A 27,304-nucleotide genomic window follows, 5' to 3' on the forward strand; every position below is an offset into this window, starting at 1 on the left:
CAGGTGCGCCCACCTCAACCCCCATCGACTATTTTTAGCTAAAAAAATAAAGGCAGAGGGAAAAACATAAGAAAATCGGCTGAAATTGCTCAAATTTCACTGGTCTAGGTAGAGCAAACTTATTCATGATAAACAAACCACAGGTTTCTACTTCCAACTTGGGTTTCATCTGTTTGATTATTCACACGTATTCCTATATGTACATACACATATACACACACACATATATATGGTGGTAAAATACAAGACCAAATAAATGACAAAACCACAGAGAAAATCTCTCACTTTCGTGGTTTTGAAGTAAACGGAAGAGGATCCTTTTGTGGAACCCAGGAGATCGACGGGTCTCTTTTGAGTCTCCTCCTTCCTGAGAACGTTCCAGAGAAGGGCCATGGTGTTAACAATTCGAGGCAGCTCTTCTAAAATGGCATTCCTGGCATTTCTCAAGTTGGTAGGATCACCTATGGCAGTGTTCTAAAAATTGAATAAATACAGAAGATGCATCTGTGTCTTTGGAAGCTTAAGTTTCTCTTCCTACCAGGGAAGTAGCAGGCAGGATTAAGTCTGGGCTGTTGGACTCTCTCCCAAGCACGTCACACCCATGGTGGTCTGGAAGCACATGCTTCCCATTCTACATTTCAGCTCAGGGTTTCTTTTAAGGAACAGGTGTGAGACTGAAGCTCTGAATTATAAACTTTTGCAATCATTCAGCCAAAGCATTAGATGTACTCTAAGACTTAATCCCAGACAGGGTAGAGCAATGAACAGCTAAAAGACTTCTAACTCAGATTTCAAGAACATCATGATAGCAAGTAAAAAACTCATGGAGGGGGCACCTGTAGCTCATTGGTTAGGGTATCAGCCACATGCTCAGGAGCTGGTGGGTTTGAACACAGCCCGGGGCCTGGTAAACAAACAAACAAACAAACAAACAAAATAGCCATTGTGGCAGCACCTGTAGTCCCAGCTACTAGGGGACTGAGGCAAGAGAATTGCTTGAGCCCAAGAGTTTGAGGTTGCTGTGAGCTGTGATGCCATGTGCCATGGCTCTCTACTGAGGGTGACAAAGTGAGACTCTGTCTCTATTTAAAAAAAAACAAAAAAAACTCTGGGCAGTGCCTGTGGCTCACGGAGTAGGGCACCGGCCCCATATGCCAAGGGTGGTGGGTTCAAACCCAACCCTTGCCAAAAACTGGAAAAAAAAAAAAAAACTCATGGAAAAACACGAATACAAGACTAAAATCAAATTAAGTGGCTTTACATTTTATCCCATACGGTTTTTAGTGTGGCAAGAACACAACCACATTTGTGTCACTTAACGTACATCACATGCACACTTACATACATTTTCATGCCCATTTGCATTACCTACACATACAATTGCATTACTCACATTCATTTGCATACACATTTGCATAGCATGCATGTACAATTTGCACACATAATTGCATCACTCACATACACATTACTCACATACATTACATTTAAATGTATATGCTATGTGAAACAGTCACAACCCAACAAAGACAAAACAACATGTGAAAATTTTCTTGAACTCAGGAATAAAAATTACCTTTTTGTTTTGGTTGGGTTGTTCCAAAAGACAAAAATGACTAATGGTGGTTAGACCTTCCAAAAGAGTAAGTGGATAATCTGGAGAAATGTTTTCCCTCTTGGAGGTTGTGCTTTGGTGAAGAAATGAGAAATTGGTTTTGAGAATTGTGGATAAATCCATAATGGTTTTCAATTCTATGTACAAATTTATATAGAGAGAAGTCACTATCTTAGATAAACTTAGGTTCTCATAAAAGAAATATCTTTATAATAATGTTAGTTATCTTTTGTGCTACTTTACATTCACAGAATTGCTCTGTAAATATGGTTTAATTTGTCTTAGAATTTTTGTGAAGGCAATTAACATTTTTATTTCTGTTTTGGAAAAGTAATGAAGAGTGGTGGGGTACAGTGGCTCATACTTGTAATCCGGGCACTCTGGGAGGCTGGGGTGAGTGGACTGTTTGAACTCAGGAGTTTGAGACCAGCCTGAGCAAGAACAAGACCCCACCTCTACTAAAAATAGAAAAACTAGCTTTGTGTTCTGCCAAGTGCCTGTAGTCCCAGCTACTGGGAGGCTAAGGCGGCAAGATCGCTGGAGCCCAAGAGACTGAGGTTGCTGTGCGGTGCGTTATGAGGCCACAGTACTCCAGCCTGGGGGACAGGGTGAGACTGTCTCAAAGAAAGAAAGAAAAAATCTGAAGAGTAGCTGACTTGCCCTGCAACACTGAGCTAGCTAGGGTAGCTGTGCGAAATTAAAAATAAAGAATCTGAACATCTACTTCCTTGGTATTCCTTCTTGACAATGCTAAATAGGCTTCGGATTTGGTTGAAATTATCATCTGACTACTATATCTATGACAAAATGGCCATTCATTACAAAAACCTTCATTAAGGTTAATAAAGATGCCACCAAGAGTTCAACATACCTGACAGAGAGCTTCACAGATTCACTTTCATACTGCTTGACCAAGTCGTCCAAATTTTTGCAAATCTGGACAACAAAAGGTGTCACTGTCCAGCCCAGGGACTTCCCAAAGTAGGGCAGGGAATGCGTGACCAGGCTCACCCAAGCCGGGTGCATGCCATAACCATAGGCCGGCTGCAGGCCTCTCACCACTGCAGACACCAGCAGGCCCTGAGAGGTGAGGGCATGGGGCTGCACATACTGTGTGGCGCTGATGGCCTGCTGGAAGTTAAGGGCCTTCTGCCACTCCTGGGTCAGGTCTGGCTGGTTTTCTGCCTCCTCGTGGAGCCGCCCCAGGTGGTGCTCCAAGACAATCAGCACCTGCAGGAGCTTGAGCAGCTCGATCTGCAGCGGGTGCTCGCTCCAGATCTGGTCCTGACCTAAATTGATGAGACTCTCCTCAAAGACGCTGTCCTCGGGCCATGCCCGGCTACGGTCGGTAGTGGCCAGCCCATAGCGCTTCTGGCTTGTGTACATGGACGCTGACAGTGAGAGGAGGACAAACTCCTGAACTTTGCACCTCTGCAGCAGACTGTGGATGAACTCCATGTTCTTCCCCTCAGAACACTTGGCCACCGACACCAGCTGCACCATTATCCTAATCAAAACCTCGACACTTTTGACTTGCACGTCACGGTTTCCGAGTATGTCTCGGTGGGAGACCTTCAGGTAGCAAGGGTAGTAGGAGCGCAGGAAACTCAGGCAAAGGTAGGTGAGGAGCTCGAGGAGCAGGGAGTGGGGACACACGTTGGGGGCCTGGGTCTGGAGCTTTCCGTAGAAACTCTGGCCAACGAGGGCCTCCTGGTGGCGAACAAGGAGGTTGGAGATGAGGTTGAGGTGTGCAGTGGAGCTGGTGTCCATGCTGGTCTTGGACACGGCCTCGATGAACTCCTTAGGGTTAGTTTTGAGCATGGTCTCTAACACCGAGAAGGCGTAGAGAACCCGCCGCGAGTCGTAAGGCTGCAGGTAGAGCAGGATGTGCTTGAACAAGGCCTCAATGGCCTCCTGCCTTTCCCGCTGCTGCTTTAGCAGCCGGGACGTGGTGAGGGCCTGGAGCTCCAAGTCAGCCTCCTCGTCACTGGAGAACGACTCTGAAGCCTGGGTCTTGTCCGAGTCCACCCGCACCAGACTTAACTTGGCACCGGACTTGAAGGTTTCTGAATGGAAGGCTGCCAGCAAGGCTGCGCGCCTGGGGTACGCCCGGGCCCCCAGGGGGATGGGCGCACAGCAGTGTTCTTCATTGCTCAGCTCCTGTGGGTCGTGGGAAGGGGAGGAGAAGGAGGACGTGTTCTCGCTGTCCGTGTGGCCACAGCTTGTGTCTGCAGACTCCGTGTGCTCGCTGCTGTCTGGGCCACTGTGGGGTGTCCTGTCTGGAAGGTCCACATAGTAGGGCAGGTCGTCCTCGCTCAGCTCACCTCTCAAGGGGCACTTCTCGGGCTCCTTCTCCACCTCGGCCCACATGGCTTCGCGGTCCACTGTGGTAAACTGGCTCAGAGGCGAGTGCTCTTCGGAGCTGCCTTCCTGAGGCTCAGGTGCCCCACAGGCCTCCTTGGAAGACGTTTTCTTCCTGTTGAACCAACGGTGCAAGTCTTCTGAAAATTACAAAATGACAAACGACGTGAGAGCAGAAGGGTTAGCTATGATAAATTGACTTGAGAATGATCTTTGTTATAAGGCCAGACAGAAAGATCAATTTTCATAAACATTCATGAAACCACACCACCAATCTAGAGTATAACATGGACAAAAAGCTGACAAAGGAAAGTGAACAGGATTTTTAGAATGTTCAAGAGATAGGATAAATTAGTTACACTGTTGTAGAAAATTTAAGTAGCACAATATTTTTTTGGAAGGTGATTTAAAAATAATACATAATGTTTTATCCCCAAATTCCTTTTAAGAAATGCATCCAGCTCAGTGCCTGTGGCTCAAGCAGCTAAGGTGCCAGCCACATACACCTAAGGTGGAGGGTTTGAATCCAGCCAGGGCCCACCAAACAACAATGATGGCTGCAATCAAAAAATAGCCGGGCATTGTGGCAGGCGCCTGTTGTCCCAGCTACTTGGGAGGCTGAGGCAGGAGACTGACTCGCTTGAGCCCAGGAGTTGGAGGTTGCTGTGAGCTGTGATGCTACGGCACTCTACCCAGGGTGACAACTTGAGGCTCTGTCTCAAAAAAAAAAAAAGAAAAGAAAAGAAATGCATCCTACAGAATGTCAGTAGAAGGCTTCGAAAACTGCAAGGACAAGGGCATTTGCAGAAGTGTCACATGGACAAGCAAAAGGAGGAGCCCTGGGGGGTGGGGAGTGTGTGACGGAATACATCAGGGGCATACGTGCTATGGACTACCGCTCAGGTTTGAAAAGATACATCTACATGCACTGACACGAAGTAATGTGCAGGATGCATTAAGTTAAAGGAAAACATCACGCTGCAGGATAGTCCACATGGAGTCAGTGTCTGGGACACAGCCAGGACGCAAGTCTGGAGGTCAACTGCCAACGTCAACAGTGTGCACGCGAATCACCGGGCATTGCCAGGGGCTCCCACTGATGTTTTCATGTTCCTGTTCCCATTTTTAAAATAGGCATGTTAGTACTTCTGTAATCAGAAAATACACAATGCTTTTATATACTCAAGTCTCTTTTAAAAGAAATGGAAAAGGCTATTGACCACTGTCTATAAAAAAGAGAAAAGAAATGAGAACTGAAAGTCTTTAGTGTGGCCAAACATCTTTAATATGCAGCTTTTCTTGCTGCAGGGACAGGGTATCACTCTTTTGCCCAGGCTACAGTACAATGGTGTCATCATAGCCCACTGTAACCTCAAACTTCTGGGCTCAAGAGATCCTCTTGGCTCAGCCTCTCAAGTAGCTGGGAGTACAGGTGCCTGCCAGCATGCCAGGCTGATTTTTCTATTTTTAGTAGAGATGGTGCCTCACTCTTGCTAAGGCTGGTCTTGAACTCCTGAGTGCAAGTAATCTTCCTGCTGGGCCTCCCAGAATGCTAGCATTATAAGCATGAGTCCTGGCATCAAGGTAATATGCAGCTTTCACCAAACCTATGCCATGAACACTGAACAAGATCAGGAAAGGAAGAAGAAAAAGATATCAGAAATCCACGACCTGCTTCAAGTGCACAGTAATGTTTTCAAAGATTTCTGCAGGATCACAGAAGTAGGGTGGTGTAAGCAGTGCCTTCTTGTTTCTTCTAGGGAAAGAAAATGGTAGACCCTAGATGCTGTCTCAGGTTTGGAGTGGCAGACTGTTCCTCCGGTGGCCACAGAAAACCCAGATTGGGGCAAGTAGAGCTGGGAGACTTTTAAAGCCCAATCAAGTGTGGAGTTACAACTTTGTTCTTAAAATAGACAAAGGAGAACTAATAAATTTAGTCTCTGCAATTAGTACCCAAGTGTTTAAGAAGGTGCTTACTTTATGCTTGAGGTTTTACTTTCTCATAGAGTGGAATACTAAAATGGTTCCGCTTGGAGAAAGCAGACAGCTTCCCCTTCCAAAGGAAAAGGGAGGCTGCAGCTTGAGGCTAGGAACCCTGGAGAGAGGAAGCCATTTGGGCTGCCCTCTTCTGTAAGGTAAGACTGAGACAAAAAAAGTATCATTCACACCTGTAATCCTAGCACTCTGGGAGGCTGAGGTGGGTGGACTGCTTGATCTCACAAGTTCAAGACCAGCCCGAGCAAGAATAAGACCCTGTCTCTACTATAAATAGAAAAACTAGCTGGGCATAGTGGAACATGTCTATAGTCCCAGCTACTCAGCAGGCTGAGACAAGAGGATTGCTCAAATCTAAGAGTTTGAGGTTGCTGTGAACGACAATGCCAAAGTGACAGAGTAAGACTGTCTCAAAATAAACAAAAAAACAAAGAATATTTACCAGCCAGTGAGCTAAACAAACTAACTCAAAGCTTATAAACCAGCCCTTAGAAAATTGCAGTCATAAAAACAACTATTATAGGGTGGTGCCTGTGGCTCAAAGGAGTAGGGCGCTGACCCCATATGCTGGAGGTGGTGGGTTCAAACCCAGTCCCAGCCAAAAAATGCAAACAAACAAACAAACAAACAAAAACACAACTATTATTGGAGTTATGTTAGTTACTGTTCGGTATTAATCATTAAAGTTTAAATAGGCTTGGTGCTGTAGTTAAGTGGTTGGGGTGCTGGCCACATACACTGAGGCTGGTGTGTTCAAACCTGGCCCGGGCCTGCCAAACAACAATGACAACTGCAACAAAAAAACAGCTGGATATTGTGGTGGGCACCTGTAGTCCCGGCTACTTGGGAGGCTGAGGCAAGAGAACCAATTACTTGAGCCTAAGACTTTGAGGTTGCTATGAGCTGTGATGCCATGGCACTCTACCAAGGGCGACACAGTCAAACTCTGTCTCAAAAACAAACAAACAAAAAAGTTTAAAAAAACTTGTTGAGTTCAGTTAAGTTTTTCTTTCCTTTCCTTGTTCCTACCTATATTCTTTTAAATTCATGTTAAAGATGCCCGAGAAGTTCTCTGAAAGTTCTTCTTGCATCTCTAACTATCAGATTAATGGGGTTTTATAGTAGAAAAGAACCTTCAAGTACAGCTAGAAAAGAAACAACTTACCTTGTAGTTGAAGGTTCATGAATAGAAGTTATTTTATTTTTCTTTTGAGACAGAGTCTATGTTGCCCTTGGTACAGTGCCATGGCATCACAGCTCATAGCAACCTCAAACTCTTGGGCTTAAGCAATTCTCTTGCCTCAGTCTCCCAGTAGCTGCGACTATAGGCGCCCACCACAATGTCCGGCTATTCTTTTTATTTGGTTGTAGTTGTCATTGTTGTTGGGCAGACCCGGGCTGGATTCAAACCCACCACCCTCAGTGTATGTGGCTGGCACCCTTGCTGCTGAGGTTATAGAAGTTATCAACCAGCTAAGGCGCCAGCCACGTACACCTAAGGTGGCGGGTTCGAATCCCCAGCCCGGACCCGCCAAACAACAATGACGGCTGCAACCAAAAAATAGCCGGGTGTTGTGGCAGGCGCCTGTGGTCCCAGCTACTTGGGAGGCTGAGGCAGGAGACTCGCTTGAGCCCAGGAGTTGGAGGTTGCTGTGAGCTGTAATGCCACGGCACTCTACCCAGGGGGACAGCTTGAGGCTCTGTCTCAAAAAAAAAAAAAAAAGAAGTTATTTTTATAAATAAAGTATAACTGACCAGATTACATAAAAATTCTGAAATTTTCAATCATTCCTACCCAGAGGTCTCCTCAATTATCCCATCCCTAGGTCTAGGCAGCAGATCTGGGTAGACATGCTAGCCTTGAACACACACAACTTAATAACACCAGACACTCCCTTGGGAGACATGTGGACAGATGCTCTGTTATTCTCTCGTGTAATTCAGATACACCTGAATTGTTTTCTCTAGGAAAAGAATCCCCAATTACCTATTTTTATTGGAACATGAGTTACTAAAATTAAAAAATACTTTTTAATTGAAAAAATAACTATACACTGTAGAAGAACGGACACCATGCTTGCAAAGCATAGTTACAGATTCTTATTACATTAGAAGGAAACACTGAGAACAGGACAGTCTCCTGGCAAGCCTAAAGACGTTTTATGACTTAGGGGCAATCCCCCAAGTAATTCAGTGTTCTGGAATGAGATAAGATCGTCACTCACTAGTAAGCAGGTGTTAAACACTGATGCTCAGTAGTTCTTCATGGGGGTTGTGGGGAAAGAACACCTGGGGAAAGAGCCCATGGCGATCCTTATGCATGCAGCCCTATGTGATGACCTTAACTCTCCACACCTGCTGTGTATAACCTTAACAAATAGCCAATGAGGAGGGGGCTCAGGGCTACCCTGCACTTAAGGTTAGCACGCCTCCCGCAAGCTTGTACTTCTAATTCGTGTCACACCTGGTTCCTTCATGCGGGGACCGAGACCAGGGCCATGGGGTCGCAACAGTATATGTTTATGGGATAAATGTGATGTCCTGACATATGGGCTGCAGAGAGATTAAACCAAGCTAATTAACACATCCCTCACCTCAGTTATCATTTTACTGTGGTGACACTGAACATCTACTCTCACAGAAGTAGAGAACAGAATGATGGTCATTAGCGGCTGGGGGTGGGGGGAGATGCTGGCCAAAGGGGCAACAAAACTCCAGTTAGGAGTTTTCATGTCTATACATAGCATGGTGGCCAGAGTTAATAATAATGTATATTTCAAATTTTTCCTTTTTTATAACAAAAAAATCTGGTTTTTGGGTGAAAACAGCAAACTCGTTACTGAGTAGTCCTCAGAGCTAGATCGCAGGTCCTTATATTTTCAAGGTGCCCACAATTAACAAAGTGCTCTCACACCATCAGAAACTAGCAAAGCCACCTGGTAGATCTAAGTTGCTTCACTGTCACAAGGGGCAACTGGGGTCCATCCCACCATGTCCTTTCCTCTGTCCCACACCTGGGGCCCTGAGCAGGCTGCTCACCAGCTGAGTTCTCCTGCTTGAGGCAGTGGATGGAGGTTCTCTGGGTTTTGGGCTGGAGAAGGAGCAGGAGGACGGGTTCGAGGATGCGTGCCACGTCCCCAAGTGAGAGTGCTCGCACCAGCCAGCCCTGGGCTGCTGCGCTGATGGCACCGTCAGTGCAGGCCAGGCTGTCCAGCACAACGAACAAGGACCTGCAGGAGGGAACCACACCACTGAGTCCATGCCAGCTGCCCCTGTGTGCCAGGCACCATGGCAGACACTTGAACAACATGGATGCCCCACAGAGCTTCATCCAGGTGGGACTCACAGACCCATGCAGATGAAAACAAGGAGAATGCTGTAATCTCTGGGGGAGCCTTATAAAATTCTGATGGCTAATCGATTACATCTGACTCTAGGGCAGGTCCCGGGCAGACTTCCCAGGGCAGTGTGCCTGGGCCCACACCTAGAGTTTCAGAGACACAGTAGGACACTTGGGAAAAATCAACATGAACAATGAACCTTCAATAAAATCCCCACCTTAAGCATTTAGTCATTGAGTGACAAGCACAGACATGCAGTGTAGCCAGCACCCGAGTCAAGGTGTAGGCCACCTGCATCTCTTAGCAAAGCCCCTCATGGGGGGCATATGGTAAAAGCCCCAAGGTTGACGCTGCAGCCTGGTGGGCTTCCACACTCCATGACCAAACTATGAAAGTTCCTAACACGTCTTCATGTGTTTCCAGCTGAAATTCATTGAGAGAATCATGGGAATCATGTACTGCACACCTCAGGGGTCACGGTCATGTCAGGGGTCATGTTTCATGTTTTTAATTACACACACCTCTCCCTCCCCACTGCTAAGCACGAAACCCTGCCAGGTTTCCTTCTGCGTTAAAGGTAGCTCACAGTGAAGACAGCCATACCGATCAAACGAGCGGTTGTGAGATGTCACTCGGTTGCCCTGGATCTCCCTCGTCAGGTGCCAGATCACAGAGAATCTAAAGAGAGCTTCCAACCTGGTTCCCTTGATTAGGAAATAAACAGGGATAAGGAACTTGCTTTCTTAACTTAATGCTGTTTTCAGATGCAAGAAACCACATTTAAATAACACTTTAAAGATCTCAGCAGAACTGACAGCAATGACGGCAAAGATGCTGCATTTTCATGTTTGATGTGGCCAGAAAAAAAAGAAAGAGCTGTGCCCTCTGTCTCTCTGCCTGCTTGCTATAACACAGATGCACACTTCATAACATGTATTCTATATTCAGGGCTCAGCCTGGGTCACAGGTGGCCAGGGTCACACCAGAGACCTAGGCCCTAAGGAAAGCACAAAAGAACACAGCTTCCTTGTGCCTCTTAGAAGTATCAGGCCCAGTGTCTGAAAGAACAGAGCCATATACTAGACTGCAAAGGAAACCAGGGACAATAACTTCTCAATAAATTCTCAATAAATAAAGCAGCAATACTCTACAACTGTCGATTTTGCCAATAGCTCCAGAAGCCCTGCAAGTATTTACAGAGAATTTGGGCACATTTCCCTGGTGGGCCTTAACATGGACAATATGCCACATTTTTAGATCTCTAAAGGGGATGGCTAAAATCCTGGAATACCTCTGCCCATGGATCAGGATGTCCCCTGAGCCGAGGACTTCATTTGGTCATATGTAAGTCTGCTGTGGGCAAGGCAAACAATGAGCCAGCCCAGCAGCCAGAGTCACTACAAGAAGGAGATGACGGGCTGAAAAGACACACCTTGTCAGGGTCCAGCAGGGCATGGCAGATGATGTCCTCACAGATGTTGGCTGTTGGGGCCAGGCAGTGCAGCCGGTAGAAAAGCTCCACACAGGTGACATGATGCTCCCGGGTCTCCTTATTCAGCTGATTCCAAAGCACACGAGCTACCCTCTGGGCCAAAGGAAAGGCAGGCAGTGTCAATGTCAACATAGCTGACACCCATTCATCTCCTCACCTAGTCCAGTCCCCAGCCCCACTGTCCTGGCTTCTACCTATATTTGCTGGAATACATATCTACCTATATATCCTGCACACCTAGGGACACACCACCAACAAAAACAAAGCAACACTCACCTCCCCTAAAAGTCATCTAAGCAACACGAGAGACTAAACTTAGGGATTTCTGACTGCCTAGGACAACTGCAGCTCTTGCCCAGACTTTAGCCTTGCTTTTGGAAAGAGAGTCAATGGGAAGCTGGCTCCAAGTGGCTGAAGCATTCTCCCGACAAGCATGCATGAAGCCCGCCCAGTGCAGGTGTTGGAGATGCACAGGTACACCCTCCAGGCAATTAGGTGAATTTACAGTGGACCCTAAAACAACCCTAGAATAATCACTCACAGACTCTGGAAATTATTCAAAGGGAATTCAGGAAATAAAGAAGTATTAAAGAGGATTTACTAAATTTTGGTAAAACCAGCAAAAGTCTATGGCATTTGGGCCATGAGCTGCTCCTTCTCCACCTTCTACCCAGCTTGGCTTAATGGAAACTTGACAGAAACTTGACCACCCACTCTGGTGGGTATGGCCAAGACAATGGGGGCTCCCTTTTGACAGCCTTTGCATCTCCTGGGAGGGGCAGGCCACTAGCCTGCCCTCTTCTTGTGCCTCTGCTCTGTATTGCAGAAGTTAAAACCCAGAAGGTTGCAGTGGAAGAGTCGTGGGCTGTCTGCCTCCACTCAGTCCCCTCTTGTAGGCAGAGGCTCCACCAAGGCATAGCTGGCCAAGAATCTCCGGGACCTCTGCCCTCACCAAAGCCGGCCTGTAGGGTAAAATTCACATGCTAGGAAAGGCACACTCTGAAGACCAGAGGCTACTGCCCCTGCCCAGGACCTTGTAAGGATTTCACTCCAAGAGAAGCAGACTACTATCCCTTCCCCAGCTCTTCAGAGCAAAGGAGGCCCCATATACTGAGGGTGACGGGTTCAAACCCAGCCCCGGCCAGACTGCAACAAAAAATAGCTGGGCATTGTGGCGGGCACCTGTAGCCCCAGCTACTTGGGAGGCTGAGGCAAGAGAATTGCTTGAGCCCAAGAGTCTGAGGTTGCTGTGAGCTGTGATGCCACTGCACTCTACCGAGGTCAACAGCTTGAGATTCTGTCTCAAAAACAAACAACAACAACAATAAAAAACTACCTGTGAAAAAAAAGAGTATAAGTTTAACTGGATCAGACTGTGGAGCAATTTATGTCCCAGGAGGGCAAAACAATAGAGCAATCAGCCAGCAAGTGGCAGTGTCTCACATCTGAGTATTAATACCAAATGGAGGCAAAAGCCTGATGGAGACATTAGGGAAAGAGCTGGTGAGATGCTGCTAAGACACTATCCTCTCTGAGTAAACTATGTACATTCCCAATGCTGTACCCTTGGAGGAACACCACCAAAGGCTTCACACATCAGGGGAAACAGACATCACAAAAACAGCTTAGCCAAGTCAGTAAACAAACAAACAAAAATAAGCCCTAAGGTAGGAGTGTCAGGCTATAGAGTTGCTATATATTTTTTTTTTTTTTTTTAAGAGACAAGAGTCTCGGGCAGTGCCTGTGGCTCAGGGAGTAGGGCACTGGCCCCACATATGGGAGGTGGCGAGTTCAAACCCAGCCCTGGCCAAAAACTGCAAAAAAAAAAGAGACAAGAGTCTTAATTTGTCGCCCTCGATAGAGTGCTTGGGTGTCACAGCTCATAGCAACCTCCAGCTCTTGGGCTTAGGCCAGGGGTCCTCAAACTTTTGAACCAGGGGCCAGTTTACTGTCCCTCAGACCACTGGAGGGCTGGACCGCGGGACCCAGGACGAGTGGGCTGCTAAGCAGGACAGGCAGCAATGGCAAAAACACCTGATGGGCTGGATAAATGTCCTAGGTGGGCCGCATGTGACCCGTGGACCGTAGTTTGAGGACGCCTGGCTTAGGCGATTCTCTTGCCTCGGCCTCCCAAGTAGCTGGGACTACAGGCGCCTGTCACAATGCCCAGCTATTTTTTGTTGCAGTTTGGCCGGGGCCAGGTTTGAACCCACCACCCTCAGTATACGAAGCCGGCACCCTACTCACTAAACCATAGGCGCCACCCAAGTTGCCATAATATGTTATCTAAAATGTCCAGTCTTCAACAAAAATCATAGAAGATGCAAAGGAACAACAAAGTATGATGCAGACACAGAAAAGAAAAGCAAACAAAACAGACTGTGAAAGCTACAAGATGTTAGATTTAAAACGCAAAGATGTGAGAGAAGCCATTATAAATATGTTCAATAGCTAAAGGAAACGACATTTAAAGAAGAAATGTACAGTGACAACATTTCATCAAATAGACATTATTAGTAAGTAGACAGAATTATTATTATTATTATTGAGACAGAGTTTTGCTTTGTTGCCCTCGGTAGAGTGCTGTGGTGTCACAGCTCACAGTAACCTCAAACTCTTGGGCTTAAGTGATCCTCTTGCCTCAGGCACCTGAGTAGCTGGGACTGCAGGCACCTGCCAATGCCTGGCTATGAAAAAAATTATTTTTTTAAAAGAACCAGGGCTGGGCTTAGTGGCTCATGCCTGTAATCAACTCTGGGAGGCTAAGGTAGAAGGGTCAGAGGCCAGGAGTTTGAAACTAGCCTGGGCAACACAGTCAGACCCTGTTGCTAAAAGAAAAATTAGCTGAGTACAGTATTATGCACCTATATAGTCTCAGCTACTCTAGAGACTGAGGGGGGAGGATCCCTTGAGCCCAGGAGTTAGAGGCTACAGTAACTTATGATGATAGCACTACACGCCAGCCTGGGCAACACAGACCCCTGTCTCTTAAAAAAAAAAACAACAAAAAAAAACAGGGCAGTGCCTGTGGCGCAAAGGAGTAGGGTACCGGCCCCATATGCTGGAGGTGGCGGGTTCAAGCCCTGCCCTAGCCAAAAACTGTGAAGAAAAAAAAATTGCATTAAAAAAAAAAAAAGAAGAACCAAACGGAAATTCTGGAGTTGAAAAGTTCAATGACAGAAATGAAAAATTCACAAGCAGATACTCAACAGTACATTTAAAGTGGCAGAAGAAAGGGTGAAGAAGATTTGATTGATAGAGAATATGAAGTCTAAAAAAATAGAAGGAAAAAGGAAATGAAGAAAATAAACAGAATCTTAGCAAAATGTGGAACACCACTGAATGCAACAGTATACACAGAATAAAAATGTGCCCGGAGAGAAGAGAAAGAAGCAGAAATATGAGGAAATAATGGCTGAAAACTTCCCAAATTTGATGAAAAACATTAATCCACAGATGTCAGAAGCTCAAAGAATTCTAAGTAAGATAACTGCAAAGGGATCACATTCAGAAATATCACAATAAAATGCTAAAGGATAAAAACCAAGAGGAAATCTTGAAAACAGTAAATGAAAAGTAACTCATCATCTACAAGAGAACTCCAATAAGATCAGCAAATGACTTCTCATAGGACACAATCCAGAAGGCAGTGGATGACACATTCAAATGGTTCATTCAAATATAAGTTCATGCAAACATTTACATAAACATTTGTTAAAGGTTATTAAACAAGGGCTGCTTTACTTTATGTTCAAGTATATATGGGACTGATTAAAGTATATTTATTTTTATGTTCCAAGTGCTGAAAGAAAAAAAAAAAAAAACCTGTCAACCAAGAATCTTATGTCCAGCAAAACCACCTTTCAAACAATGAAGACAAAATAAAGAGGCCAGGTGCAGAGGCTCACGCCTGTAATCTTAGCAGTCTGGGAGGCCAAGGCAGGTAGATCACCTGAGCTCAGGAATTTGAGACCAACCTGAGTGGGAGTGAAACTCCATCTCTAAAAAATAGCCTGGCATTGTGGTGGGCACCTGTAGCCCCAGCAACTTGGGGGGCTGAAGCAAGAGGATCACTTGAGCCCAAGAGTTTGAGGTTGCTGTGAGCTATGAATGACACCATGGTACATAGTTCCTCTCTTTTATCAACTGATTTTAAAGAAATAGTTGTGCAGGTGGTGCCTATGGCTCAAAGGAGTAGGGTGCCAGCCACATATACTGGAGGTGGGAGGTTCAAACCCAGCTCCAGCCAAAAACTGCAAAAAAACCCAAAAAACAAAAAACAGTTGTGTAAAGTAATAGGTACATAATGTATTGTTAGACCTAAGCCAGAAAGAAATATATTTAACAAAAACAATGCAGACACATGGGTGGAAGCAAAGGTACACTGGAATAAGGAAATACAACAGATGCTAATTCAAATCCACAAAGAGGCAGAAGTGGTAAATGCAAAGGTTAACATAACAAAGTCCATACATATATTTGTTTTCCTCTATTCTCCTATCCTCTCTAAGAGATATAAAATTATACACATCAATAATTATGACAACCTATTACTGTGTTTGCAACATACGTAGATATAATCCACCTAACACTAATAGCATAACAAGGGGTTAGAGAAACAGCTATCCAGAAAAAATGTTTCTGTACCTGATTGGAATTTAGTCTGTATAAAACTGAAGTAGAAGGGCTGAACTATAACCTGGACTTCACCTTACAAATGCAAACATTGGGCTTGGTGCCTGTAGCTCAGTGGTTACGGCACCAGCCACATACACTGAGGCTGGCAGGTTCGAACCCAGCCCAGGCCAGCTAAACAATGACAACTGAAAAAAAGAAAAAAAATAGCCAGATGTTCTGGTGGGCGCCTATAGTCCCAGCTACTTGGGAGGCTGAGGCAAGAGAATCGTTTAAGCCCAAGAGTTGGAGGTTGCTGCAAGCTGTGACACCACAGCACTCTACCAAGGGTGACAAAGTGAGACTGTCTCCAAAAAAAAAAAAAAAAAAAAATGCAAACAGAGTAACTTAATCATATGTTCCCTCATATCAATCCAAAAAATAAAAACCTAAAGATTCTGATAAAATGTACATGGCAAACCCTTAAATGAAAAGTAAAAAAGTAACTAAACAAAATCGAAAAAAATAAAGGGATTAAAATATCATACTGGAAAATATTTACTTAACGAAAAAGGAAGTAGTGTATGAAGAATGGATGAAAAAAGGCATGACATACAGAAAACGGTAAGTGAAATGGCACAATTCTGTGAATGTAGTAAAATCCACTGAATTTCACACTTTAAAGGGGTGAATTATATACTATACAAATTATATCTCTAGAAAGAGATTTAAAATAAACCAAGCAGAGAGGTCACTTCAGTTAAATGGCTTTTTTGAGACAAGCTCATCCCGACTAGGTAAAAAGCTGCCTATTCTGAAAGTGTCTTTAGGACAGGGGCAAGACGTAAAGGGACAGCCCCAGTGTCACACTCGCACACGCAATTTTAGGGTGTCTAATAGAGTCCTAGTGTCTCAGGCTTCCCACGTGTCTGTTTGTCCCTTCTATCCGCAGGGAAAATTTGTACCATCTATAAGCCCCAGTGAGTGGGCAGGGCCTATGTATGTCACATGACCTCTCATCCCTTCACAGTTATCCCCAGTGAGGTGAACTAGACAAGGAGAAGGCACCGGACTCAAGGGGGCCTCACTGAGAGATTGCTTAATAATCTTGACTTCTTTTTTTTTTTTTTGAGATGGAGCCTCAAGCTATCCCCCTGGGTAGAGTGCCATGGCATCACAGCTCACACCAACCTCTAACTCCTGGGCTCAAGCGAGTCTCCTGCCTCTGCCTCCCAAGTAGCTAGGACTACAGGCGCCTGCCACAACGCCGGGCCATTTTTTGGTTGCAGCCATCATTGTTGTTTGGCAGGCCCGGGCTGGGGATTCGAACCCGCCACCTTAGGTGTATATGGCTGGCGCCTTAGCCGATTGAGCTACAGGTGCCGAGCCATAACCTTGACTTCTTAGTCCAGCATTATAAGGAAGAGATACAGGCATCATTACCCATGGAACCAAGCTTGAGGAGGCAGACTGAAGGCCAAAGTCAGACTGAAAGCATCTGGGTGGGCAGAGGGCAGGCATGCAGAGTGAGTTCTCTAGGCAAAGAGAACAGCCACAGGGGCTAACAGCTTTTGGTTCAAGACCCCATGGGGCCCAGCTGCCTTCTACATCCATCCTTCCACTCCCATGGGCTCTGACTTTACACGAAACTTCACCTTTACTCATGGGCTAGCTGGAATAGCTTTCAGGGTCTTGCGATTGGTAACTTCAAACTGTTTTCTTACTTTGTCCTCAAGAAAGATGGATAGCACCAAAACCCCCAAAGCCTTTAACATTATGAATTAGGACACAGTCTCTTTCTCTTAATTATTAGATAACTATACAATCTTACATGTGAAGTCTGGTCAGTCTAAAACTGAACACAACTGTTTCCTGAGCATCTACTACAGGGCCAGAAATTGAGCAGGAGCCTGGGATGCAGAGATGGACAAGGCAGTCTCAGGTTTCTAGCAATTCTGCAGTTGCCACGGGAGCAGCCACATTCCTTATCACAGCCAGTCACTACAAACTTAGGAATGACTTTACATAAATGGTCTGGGGAGGAAGGGCCCAGCCACCCTCTTCCCAGTGGGAAATACCTGATAGAAGTCTGTTTTCTCTGCCACGACTTTCAATATCCCCGGAGCAATGGGAGGAACAGTCACCATCTGCAGCTTGCCAAAAAATGGGTTGTGTCCAGAGCTTTTATAGCGTTTCATCTTGTCTTCAATGACAATTGCGAGGGACTGGGAATGGTTTATCACTTCTAGCAAAGTGGAAATGGCCACATTCTGGAGGTAGCAGTCAGTCACACAGCAGCAAATGGTCATAAGGGATTTCAGCCAAGACGGGAAACTGGAATCGCTGGCTCCTAAATGGAAGCCAGCCAGAGAAGCAGAAACAGACAAAACCACATCAGAAAGGCCCCAACCTACAGATTTGACAGCACCCTAGATCCAGGAAGTTAGCTGATAAAGTCACCTTAGACAACAGGGTGCTGACCTTCTGGTGGTGACTTATTTGGAAATAAGATCCTACAGATGCTATCAAGTGAAGATGAGGTCATCAGGGTGAACTCTGATCCAATATGACTGATGTCCTTATATGAGGGAGATACCACATGAAGACAGAGACACACAGGGAGACAGCAGGTGAAGGCAGAGGCAGAGACTGAACTGATGCAGCTGCAAGGCAAGGGCCCCGAGAATAGGCAGCCACCACCAGAAGTTAGGAAGAGGAGAGGAAGTATTCTACCCAGAGTCTCAGGAAGCATGGCCCGGCTGACACCTCAATCTCAGCTATCTGGCCTCTAAAATGGTGAAATCATATATGATACATTATACACTATGTTACTGAGGCATTCGGTTTATGGTACTTGTTATGGCAGCCCGAGCAAATGAGTACATAGATCTTTAACAACAGGTGTCCTGAAATAGTCTATCTACTATTACTGAGCACGTTTTATGTTCTAGATCAGGGTGTGGGCTGCATGCTGATTTTGTGAGGACTTTTTTTGCTTAACTGTTCAAACACTGTTGGGTATCAGGAAAAGCAGCATAGGCCTTTTTTTTTCTTTGCTAACCATCTTTCTTTAGGGTTTGAGTACTTAATGGGTGGTCCAAGACAACTCTTCTTCCAGTGTATGAAGAAAAGAAAAAAGGCTGGACACACCTGTTCTAGATCTTCCAATGGGTTGTGCTGAACACCCAAGGTTTGAAGGTACAGACCCAACCCTTGCCAATTTATAGGTCGTGGGACACAAGTCCAAAATACACAGAACTAATTACAAAATAAAAAAGGAAACAAATACCACCAATAGTCTCTTCCTGGCTCATAGACATTAGTTAGTCTGTAAATATAAGCTAAGCATCCCAAATCCAAAATCTGAAGTCAACATGATGCCCAAAGGAACTATCACTGGAACACTTCAGAGTTTGGATTTTTGGGGACTAAAGATCATGTACAGTAAGTACTCTACATATTTTGGACAGTAAGTATAATTAAATTTTTCAAAATCTGAAAAAATCTAAAATTTAATATACTTCCGGTCCCAGGCACTTTAGATAAGGGATGCTCAGTCTGTATCAACCATCTCAGTAATATGATCCCCCAAGTGGCCCCAACAGGGCTGTCCTCTCACCTGGAAGCTGGAAGAGCATATCACAGAGCTGCTCAGTCTCCTCCGTGGACAGGTAGACGGGAAAGGTAGCACAGTCCAGCAGCAGGTGGCAGGCAGCAGCAAAGGCCTCCCTGCAGTCCTTCCCGGAACCTCCCAGGTCAATGACCACCTGGTCAACATCCCATTCTCCCCCTATTTTTCTGCCCGGGCTATTGGGCAAAGATGACGGTAACTCTGAACTTTTTGTCTTAAATGGAGAGCCCCGCACTGTGAACAGGTCTGAAAGCATTTGCTTAAACTGGGGCACGGTGATGGGTTTGGCCTCCCACGAGTTCTTCCTATTGGAGCTGTCGACCGCCAGGCTCCGTGTCCCATTCTTGTCCCTCTTCCCTGCAGGCTCTTCGGGCTTGCTTTCCTCGCCAGATGCTGTGAGCTGTATTCCAAAAATGTTCTTGCTGGCAAAGTTGGCAATTAGCTCCTGGATGCAAAGAAACGTCCTCTGCATAACCCCGCCTTTCTTCCAAACATCGTCTCTTTCAGGAGAAACTCGTGGAACCCTCAGGTGTTCAGAGAGCTCTGGTGAGGAGGCACTGAGCCCAATCCCACTGTCCTCAGATTTCAGCGGGGGGAACGTGGTGTCTTCATCACCCGGAATCACTACTTTTGTTTCCAAAATTATTTTGCCATTTTCACCTTTTACTGGACTCTGCAAAACATGGACAAATGTGTACTGTACATCTCTTAAGACTAAGGGACTCGAGTATCAGCTGAATCAGATAAACCACAAATGCATTTTGAACTTGTTTGTCAAAATCATAACTCTGTAGACCAAGAGAATCCCTGTATAAAGTGTATGATGAAATTCAGAGGGCACACCAAGGGGGAAAGAGAAGTGGTGGCCCAAAGAGCTGGTGTACCAAGCTCTATGCTCTTGGGCAGGCTGGCTCTTGAGCATCTTTGTCTTATTCGTTTAGACCCTTTAGGGTTCAAGAAAGTTCTTTAAAAATGATTTTTGACAAATTTAAAAATATTAATGAGGAAACTGAGCTGCAGGCAAGATACAGGCATGAAGAAACAAGTATAGAAAGATAGTGTAATCAGCTCAAAAATACATATGTATACACACACACACACACACCCCCCCCACACACGAGATGGGTTTTCCAAAGTGATGACACTTCAATGTTCAATGGATCAACCTTTTCTCTTTTCCTATACTGCTCCTTAGATAATATTAATATTGACAATTCCCCCACCCCCCACCTTTTTTAAGAGATAGATTCTCACTCTGTTGCCCAGGCTAGTGGCCTCATCACAACTCACTGTGGACTCAACAGGGTTGCCCAGGCTGGTCTAGAGCTCTGGGCCTGAAGCAATCCTGCCACCTCAGCCTCCTGAGTTGTTGAGATTAAAGTCCTCATGAGGCACACTGTCCCCTACTAAACCCTTTAGCAGTAATAATACCATACTCTGTAGGAAAAAATGAGAAGGGAGTAAGTGTTTTAAAACACATTCTTTTTGATATCTGTAGACTATAGATGTTTAAGATTTATATCTCAAGTCATTTTAGGATATTTTTTCCCACTAGCTAGAACAGTTAGAAAAAAAAAAAGAACTTCTTTTACTAATTACAGAACAGTCTGTAATTAGTAAACTGAATTCAATTCCTATCAGGAAGCTCATTTGTCTCCAAACACACAGCTGATATACACAACTCGCTCTCAGATCACCTCACTTTTCAGTCTGTTCATACACCTGTGTGCCACTGCACTGAACTAATCTCAGGAGCAAAACTTTCAAATTCCTAAATAAAACTAAAAATAGAAGTAATCCAAAGAAAATGAGCAAATTGTGGCACTATCACCGTTAGTCTTTTTGGAAGACAATTTGGCAACATCTCTCACAGTATAAAAGCAGCATGTAAGTCTTTTGATTGCAACTCACTGCTAGGAACTTATTCTTCAGAGACACTAAGCCCCCAGAGACAAGTCATATGAGGATGCTGAATGCAACACTGTGGTTCTTTTTGTTGTTGTTTGCTTGTTTTGAGACAAATTCCACTCTGTCACCCAGGCTAGTGTGCCATGGCATCAACTTAGCTCACTGCAACCTCAAACTCTTGAGCACAATAGATCCTCCTGCCTCAGCCTCCCAAGGAGCTAGGACTATGGGTGCTCACCAATGCCCAGGTAGTTTTTCTATTTTTAGTAGAGCCAGCATCTTGCTCTTGCTCAGGCTAGTCTTTTTTTTGTTTAATTTCTTTGGCTGGGGCCAGGTTTGAACCCACCTTTGGTATATGGGACCGGTGCCCTACTCCTTTTAGCCACAGGCACCACCCCTCAGGCTGGTCTTGAACTTCAAAGCTCAATCAAGTTGCCCATCTCTGCTTCTCAGAGTGCTAAGATTATGGGCATGAGCCACCTGCTCTACCTTGCAACACTTAACGTTAAAAAATTGTAAATAGGCTCGGCGCCTGTGGCTCAAGCGGCTAAGGCGCCAGCCACATACACCTAAGGTGGCGGGTTCGAATCCCCAGCCCGGGCCCGCCAAACAACAATGATGGCTGCAACCAAAAAATGGCCAGGTGTTGTGGCGGGCGCCTGTAGTCCCAGCTACTTGGGAGGCTGAGGCAGGAGACTCGCTTGAGCCCAGGAGTTGGAGGTTGCTGTGAGCGTGATGTCACGGCACTCTACCCAGGGGGATAGCTTGAGGCTCCGTCTCAAAAAAAAAAAAAAAAATTGTAAATAACCTAAACATCAAGGTTGAATAAATTATAAATCCATGTAATAGGTCAGAAGTTAGAAAAGAATAAGATACCTTTATATATAATATACTGCTATGCAAATAAGTCTCCAAAATCCTTTGAATGAAAACTGAAGCAGGTCAGAAAATAGTATATATGTGGGTTGAACTGTGCTCCCCCAAAGATGCTGAAGTCCTAACCCAAGCACCTATGAATGTGACCTTATCTGAAATAGTGTCTCTGCAGATGATCAAGTTAAGATGAGGTCACTAGGGTGGGCCCTAATCCAAAAGGACTGGTGTCCTTATAGAAAGGGGAACCCTGGACACGGACACTTCCATAGACCAAGGAATGCTGAAGATCATCAGCCAAACAGCAGAAGCTGTAAGAACAGCCTGGAACAGATTTTTTACTGCTAGCACACTGAGAGGGATGGAGCCCAGCTGACACCTTCCTATCAGACTCTGGGTTCTAGAACTGTGAGAAAACAAATTGTGTTGTCTAAGCCACACAGACTGTGGTGTTAAGGCAAGTCTATCAAATTAATCCAGTAACTCATTTGTATTTTAAATAACCAAAAGCACATGTATAGAAGTACAAACATAAAAAGGTCTGAAGGCTAGCTAGGTCTTTCCGTGAACTCTAGCTACGAGTTACTAACTACATCTAGCCATTAGCTATAGTTATGAAGCAGGAAAGGAGCATGGGAGTGGGTGAAATAAAGCAGTTAACAGTTATGCTAAAACCTGTAAGGTGAGGATTTTATAGGCACATCTGACATATTACCCATGTATCTTGTCTTGTTTTTTTTCCCCTTTTTTCATGTTATCCTGTCTTTATTCCTGTCCTAACCAATCCTAATTTATTTCTATTACCAGGAAGGTACCTTATGCTTCCGCCCAGAGAAGCACATACCGAGGCTCCACTTGTGGACTCTGTGTCTAGGTAGGAAGGCGGCATTTGGACTTTGCTGAGCACCTTGAAACACGTCTTCAAGGCCTGAGTGAGTTCAGGTAAACTTAAGGCCTCCATTTCCTCAGCAAGAGGCTGCACCAGGCAGCTAAGCACCTGTGGGAGATACTGGGTTTGCACCTCGGAGTAAAGTTCCTGTGAAATAAAAACACAGGTTTAGCCCACATGTTGTCAGTTTACAACCTGAAAAACAATGTGCCTCAAAATAGTATCTTAAAAAATACAATTCTGGGGAGGGGGTAGAGGTATTGCCCTGGCTAGAATGCAGTGGCATCACCACAGCTCACTGCAGCCCCGTCAACTCCTGGGCTCAAGTGATCCTTCTGGTTCAGCCTCCCAAGTAGCTAGGACTGCAGGTACACACCACCATGTCTGCCTAATTTTTTTTTACTTTTGGTAGCAATGGGGTCTCACTGTATTGGCCAGGCTGGTCTCAAATTCCTACACTCATCCTCCTGCCTTGGCCTCCCAACGTGTGGGATTATAGGCCTGAGCCACTACATCTGGTCAAAAATTCAATTTTTTTGGAGCATAAGTTTTATATTAACTCCCAAATCCAAAAACAAAATATTTCCTTTTAATCCAGATGAATCAAGTGATTTTACTTACTAGTAGAAGACAAAATTGCCGCATATGTCTATGTTGAGGAAATGAGGCAACAGCACAATTTTAAGTGAGAAACATATTGACTTTCACCCCAACGTAAGTGCAGTACAGGCTTTACTCAGTTCATCAGCTAGTTGACTCGACTTCAGCTCAGCCCACAAGTATCACTAGCCAAAAGTTATAACCCCTTTAAATTAGACATTAAAAATCTAAGAGATCACATCCAGGCACATTTTCCACGTTGAAATGGACCTTACAACAGTTTTGTGTATCTATGTAAAATGGCTTTTTTTGAAATTTAGGTTTATAGAGCAGCCCGACAACACCAGTAAGTACCTAAACTGGGTAGCATGAAGCTGTCTCTTCACAGCAGAATCCTTACCAGGGGAATGACATCCAGAAGGAACACCAGGAGCGTGCAGACCTCCGAGACTGTCGGGGGAGGGCTGACACTTTTTCTGACAGGGGAACTCTGCTTTGCCGGTCTGTAGGACCATGGGAAAGAAAAACAAATTAATTCTTTTTCCCATAATAATTTTAATCATTCTTTTCAATTTCCAGTAAAATCATTGTAAACATAACAAAAGACAGCTTTGGTGACTGAAACAATCTAACCCAGAGAAATGTTAATGTCTTAAATCTACTGTTTTCCAAAACAGGTTCATTCCACTTGAACTCCAGCAATTCCCATGTCCGTGGCCTCATGCCCAGGTGGCATTCCACACCCAGCAGAGCTGCAGCTCCACCACAGGTGCAATCCCACATTCCCAATCCCAAACCAAAGGCAGCTGGGCTGGAGAGCAGCACCTGCTGTAGGAAGAGTCTGAGAAAATGCCTCCCCATGTAACATCCACGGATGCATGAGCGCTCAGTTGCCTAGAATTCCTCAGCTTCTATGAAGAAATGGGATCCCGCTGATCAACTCCATTGGTAGTTGCTTATCTTATACTGAAACCCAACACTGCTCTTAAAATAAGCAGGCAACAGGGTGGAGCCTGTGGCTCAGTGAGAGGGTAGCCGGTTCAAATCCAGCCCTGGCCAAACTGCAAAAAATAGCCGGGCATGGTGGTGGGTGCCTGTAGTCCCAGCTACTCGGGAGGCTGAGGCAAGGGAATTGCCTAAGCCCAGGAGTTGGAGGTTGCTGTGAGCTGTGACGCCATGGCACTCTACAAAGGGTGATAAAGTGAGACTCTGTCTCTTAAAAAAAAAAGAAAGCATGCAACCAGGTAAATAGGTATGTTTAAAAGTATATATTGGTTCTCATAACAGAGCAACTTGGGATTCATCCAGTTCTAATCATACCAGTCAATGTCAGTTAATTTTCTTCCCTGTAAATTAGCATTTAGGTATCTTAGAGTTCATCTCAGAACAAGAATGCTTGGGAGCACTGTACAGGCTACATCCTAGCGATGCCACCCACAGGCATCTACTCTGAAGAATCCTGTGTAAAGAGACAGGACTAAGATGTTCACACAGTGACAGGATCAAACCATTCACTCACACATGGGCTATTACACTAACGATGAACAAATGGATGTGCACATCATGACACCCCTCAAACCTGGTGTCACTCATGGAACTTTGACAAAATGGGCTGTATCACTGATGGATACATACTTGTTAGAAAAGTATGTACCAGCAGCGTGGGGAGGATGGAAGCTAATTTGGGGATAGTGATTAACTCTACAATGAAAGGAGCAAAAGTGCAAGGTGAGGAGTTAGCTCTGTCTGGGTAGTAACATTTTATTATTTTAAAAAATAACCAGGCTAACCAAAGCCTACTCTCACATCAGCAGAACATGGCCCTGCGGGTGTCTGTGGATCCAATTACAATTCATTTATTCATCCCCAGGGTGGTGAGCCTGTGTGGGCAGAGGAACACAGAGGGAGCAGCTGAGAATGAGACGCTGATAGCAGGTAGCAGACACCTCGGGTTGTAATTTCAGTGGCCACTAATTTGCTAAGCAATGCAAAACAAGGTACCTCGGTGTCTCCAGGCTTTGACTTTCTTATATATGTCAAAAGCACAACAGAAGTGCCTCCTTCCCTTGGGGTTGTTCCAAAGATTTACTGTCAGGCTTCCCGGCCAGAGGAAACACACAAAAACACCACGGAAAACTTCTGTTACCGCTGCGGGGTATGTGAAGGACACAGATAGCCCAGAGCATTACAGTGGAGACTGGCAAGAAATAAGTTTTACAGCATGCCTCATGGGACAAAACGGGGCTTGAGAGATTACCTTATTCCTCCCATACAGAAAGCATGATGTTCTCTGGGGTACACCACCACGCACAGTTCAGAGGCGGTGCAATTCACCAGATTAAACAAGAAGGTAGAGCTGATTACGGCATCGTAAAGCATCCATGCATTCTATCTGACCAGTTTATACATTAATTTCAATAAGAATTTAAGAAGACATAAGATTTCAAAAACACTCTACCAAAGAGCCACAAAACTGAGCTTCTTTAAATAGATTAGGCCTCCAAGAGAGCTGTGTGAGGAAAGCTGATTCGATGAATGCAACTAGAAAATGCAAAGAGGATTTTCTAACCTGAGATTTAAAAAAATAAAGCAGCTTCAGCATTACGTCGCAAAGATTAGGTGAGCCTCCTTATTGGAGATATTTTTTATTCTTATCTTAAGTGAATTCTTTCCAATCCTGTTTTGGCTGAACTTTGAAACTCAGAAGAGACCACCCAGGTTCCGCTACTTAGAGATAATCTGACCATATTAAGCAGCTATGAAACTGCTAAACCTGCTAAGCAGTCTCACGCTTCCTAAACACTCCAAAATCCTGAACTGCATACTTACTTACCTAAAGCACTCCTCAAAACACCTCATCATATAATCCCACAGGAAGTCTGTGCTTAGGGACGTGATCAGCAAATTCACCGTTTTAACAATCTCAGAGGCATTTCTGTTTTCTTTGATTGAACTGTAAAAGGGAGGGAGGAAATAAATGTCTATGAAAAATCCTGAATCACAAGAACACTGAATCTGAAAAGTTGTATCTCATTTTACCATTTATACCTTATTTCTGGAGAAGCTAGCTAACCCTGATATAGATAAAAATATTACTGTCCTTATGCAGGAAGGTACTTGCATAAATGGCATCCTAAACAGTATTTATACTGATGCATTCTCCTAGAAATAAATTTAGGGGGGTGCGGCACCTGTGGCTCAAAGGAGTAGGGCGCCGGCCCCATAAGCTGGAGGTGGGCGGGTTCAAACCCAGCCCCAGCCACAAACTGCAAAAAAAAAAAAAAAAAAAAAACTTAGGGGGCAGTTGTGGTGACTCATGCCTATACTCCTAGAACTTTGGGAGACTGAGGTAGGAGTTCTAAAGCAGCCTGGGCAACATGGCAAGACCCTGTCTCTATTAACAAAATTAAAAATTAGCCAGGCATGGTGTTATGTGTCTATAGTCCAAGCTACTTGGGAAACTAAGGCAAGAGGACTGCTTGAGCCCAGGAGTTTGAGGGTGCAGTAAGCTATGTATGGATAAGGCCATTGTACTCTACGCTGGATGAGAATGAGACCTTGTCTCCAAAAAACAAAACAATGGGCAGTGCCTGTGGCTCAAAGAATTAAGGCGCTCACCCCATACACCAGAGGTGGTGGGTTCAAACCCAGATCTAGCCAGAAACCAAAAAAAAAAAAAAACCAAAACCAAAACCCAAGAGCTACTGTAAAAAGAATTTGTATAGAAAGCCAATTTTAGTCCAGCCACAGAGGTAAGTGGTAGAATAACATAATTTAGTCATTCCACATGGAGATTTGGTTAAAATTCTAAATGCAGATTTTTCAATGGCTTACATAATTTATTCTAGAAATTTATCCTATAGAAGTCCTCATACAAGTACAAAAAGATATATACAGGGGGTAGTACCTGTGGCTCAAAGGAGTAGGGTGCCGCCCCTATGTGCCGGAGGTGGCAGGTTCAAACCCAGCCATGGCCAAAAACTGCCAA

General features: G+C 44.8%; 1 protein-coding gene across 1 annotated transcript in view; it reads right to left on the minus strand.

Moving 5' to 3' along the window:
• DOPEY2 (dopey family member 2) overlaps positions 1 to 27,304 on the minus strand; it is a 131,445-nt gene that overhangs the window by 50,596 nt on the left and 53,545 nt on the right. Inside the window, exons 11-21 of the mRNA XM_003800666.3 lie at positions 26,150 to 26,269; positions 23,717 to 23,819; positions 22,672 to 22,863; positions 19,035 to 19,719; positions 17,494 to 17,765; positions 10,742 to 10,894; positions 9,913 to 10,013; positions 9,008 to 9,198; positions 2,484 to 4,113; positions 1,574 to 1,685; positions 286 to 474 (exon numbers count right to left, since the gene is read on the minus strand). Of these exons, the coding sequence (XP_003800714.1) occupies positions 286 to 474; positions 1,574 to 1,685; positions 2,484 to 4,113; positions 9,008 to 9,198; positions 9,913 to 10,013; positions 10,742 to 10,894; positions 17,494 to 17,765; positions 19,035 to 19,719; positions 22,672 to 22,863; positions 23,717 to 23,819; positions 26,150 to 26,269 (3,748 nt within the window). The remainder of the gene's footprint in view (positions 1 to 285; positions 475 to 1,573; positions 1,686 to 2,483; positions 4,114 to 9,007; positions 9,199 to 9,912; positions 10,014 to 10,741; positions 10,895 to 17,493; positions 17,766 to 19,034; positions 19,720 to 22,671; positions 22,864 to 23,716; positions 23,820 to 26,149; positions 26,270 to 27,304) is intronic.

Source organism: Otolemur garnettii, unplaced genomic scaffold (assembly GCF_000181295.1).
Source record: "Otolemur garnettii isolate 467f Iridium unplaced genomic scaffold, OtoGar3 scaffold00180, whole genome shotgun sequence".
NCBI classification, from domain to species: Eukaryota; Metazoa; Chordata; class Mammalia; order Primates; family Galagidae; genus Otolemur; species Otolemur garnettii.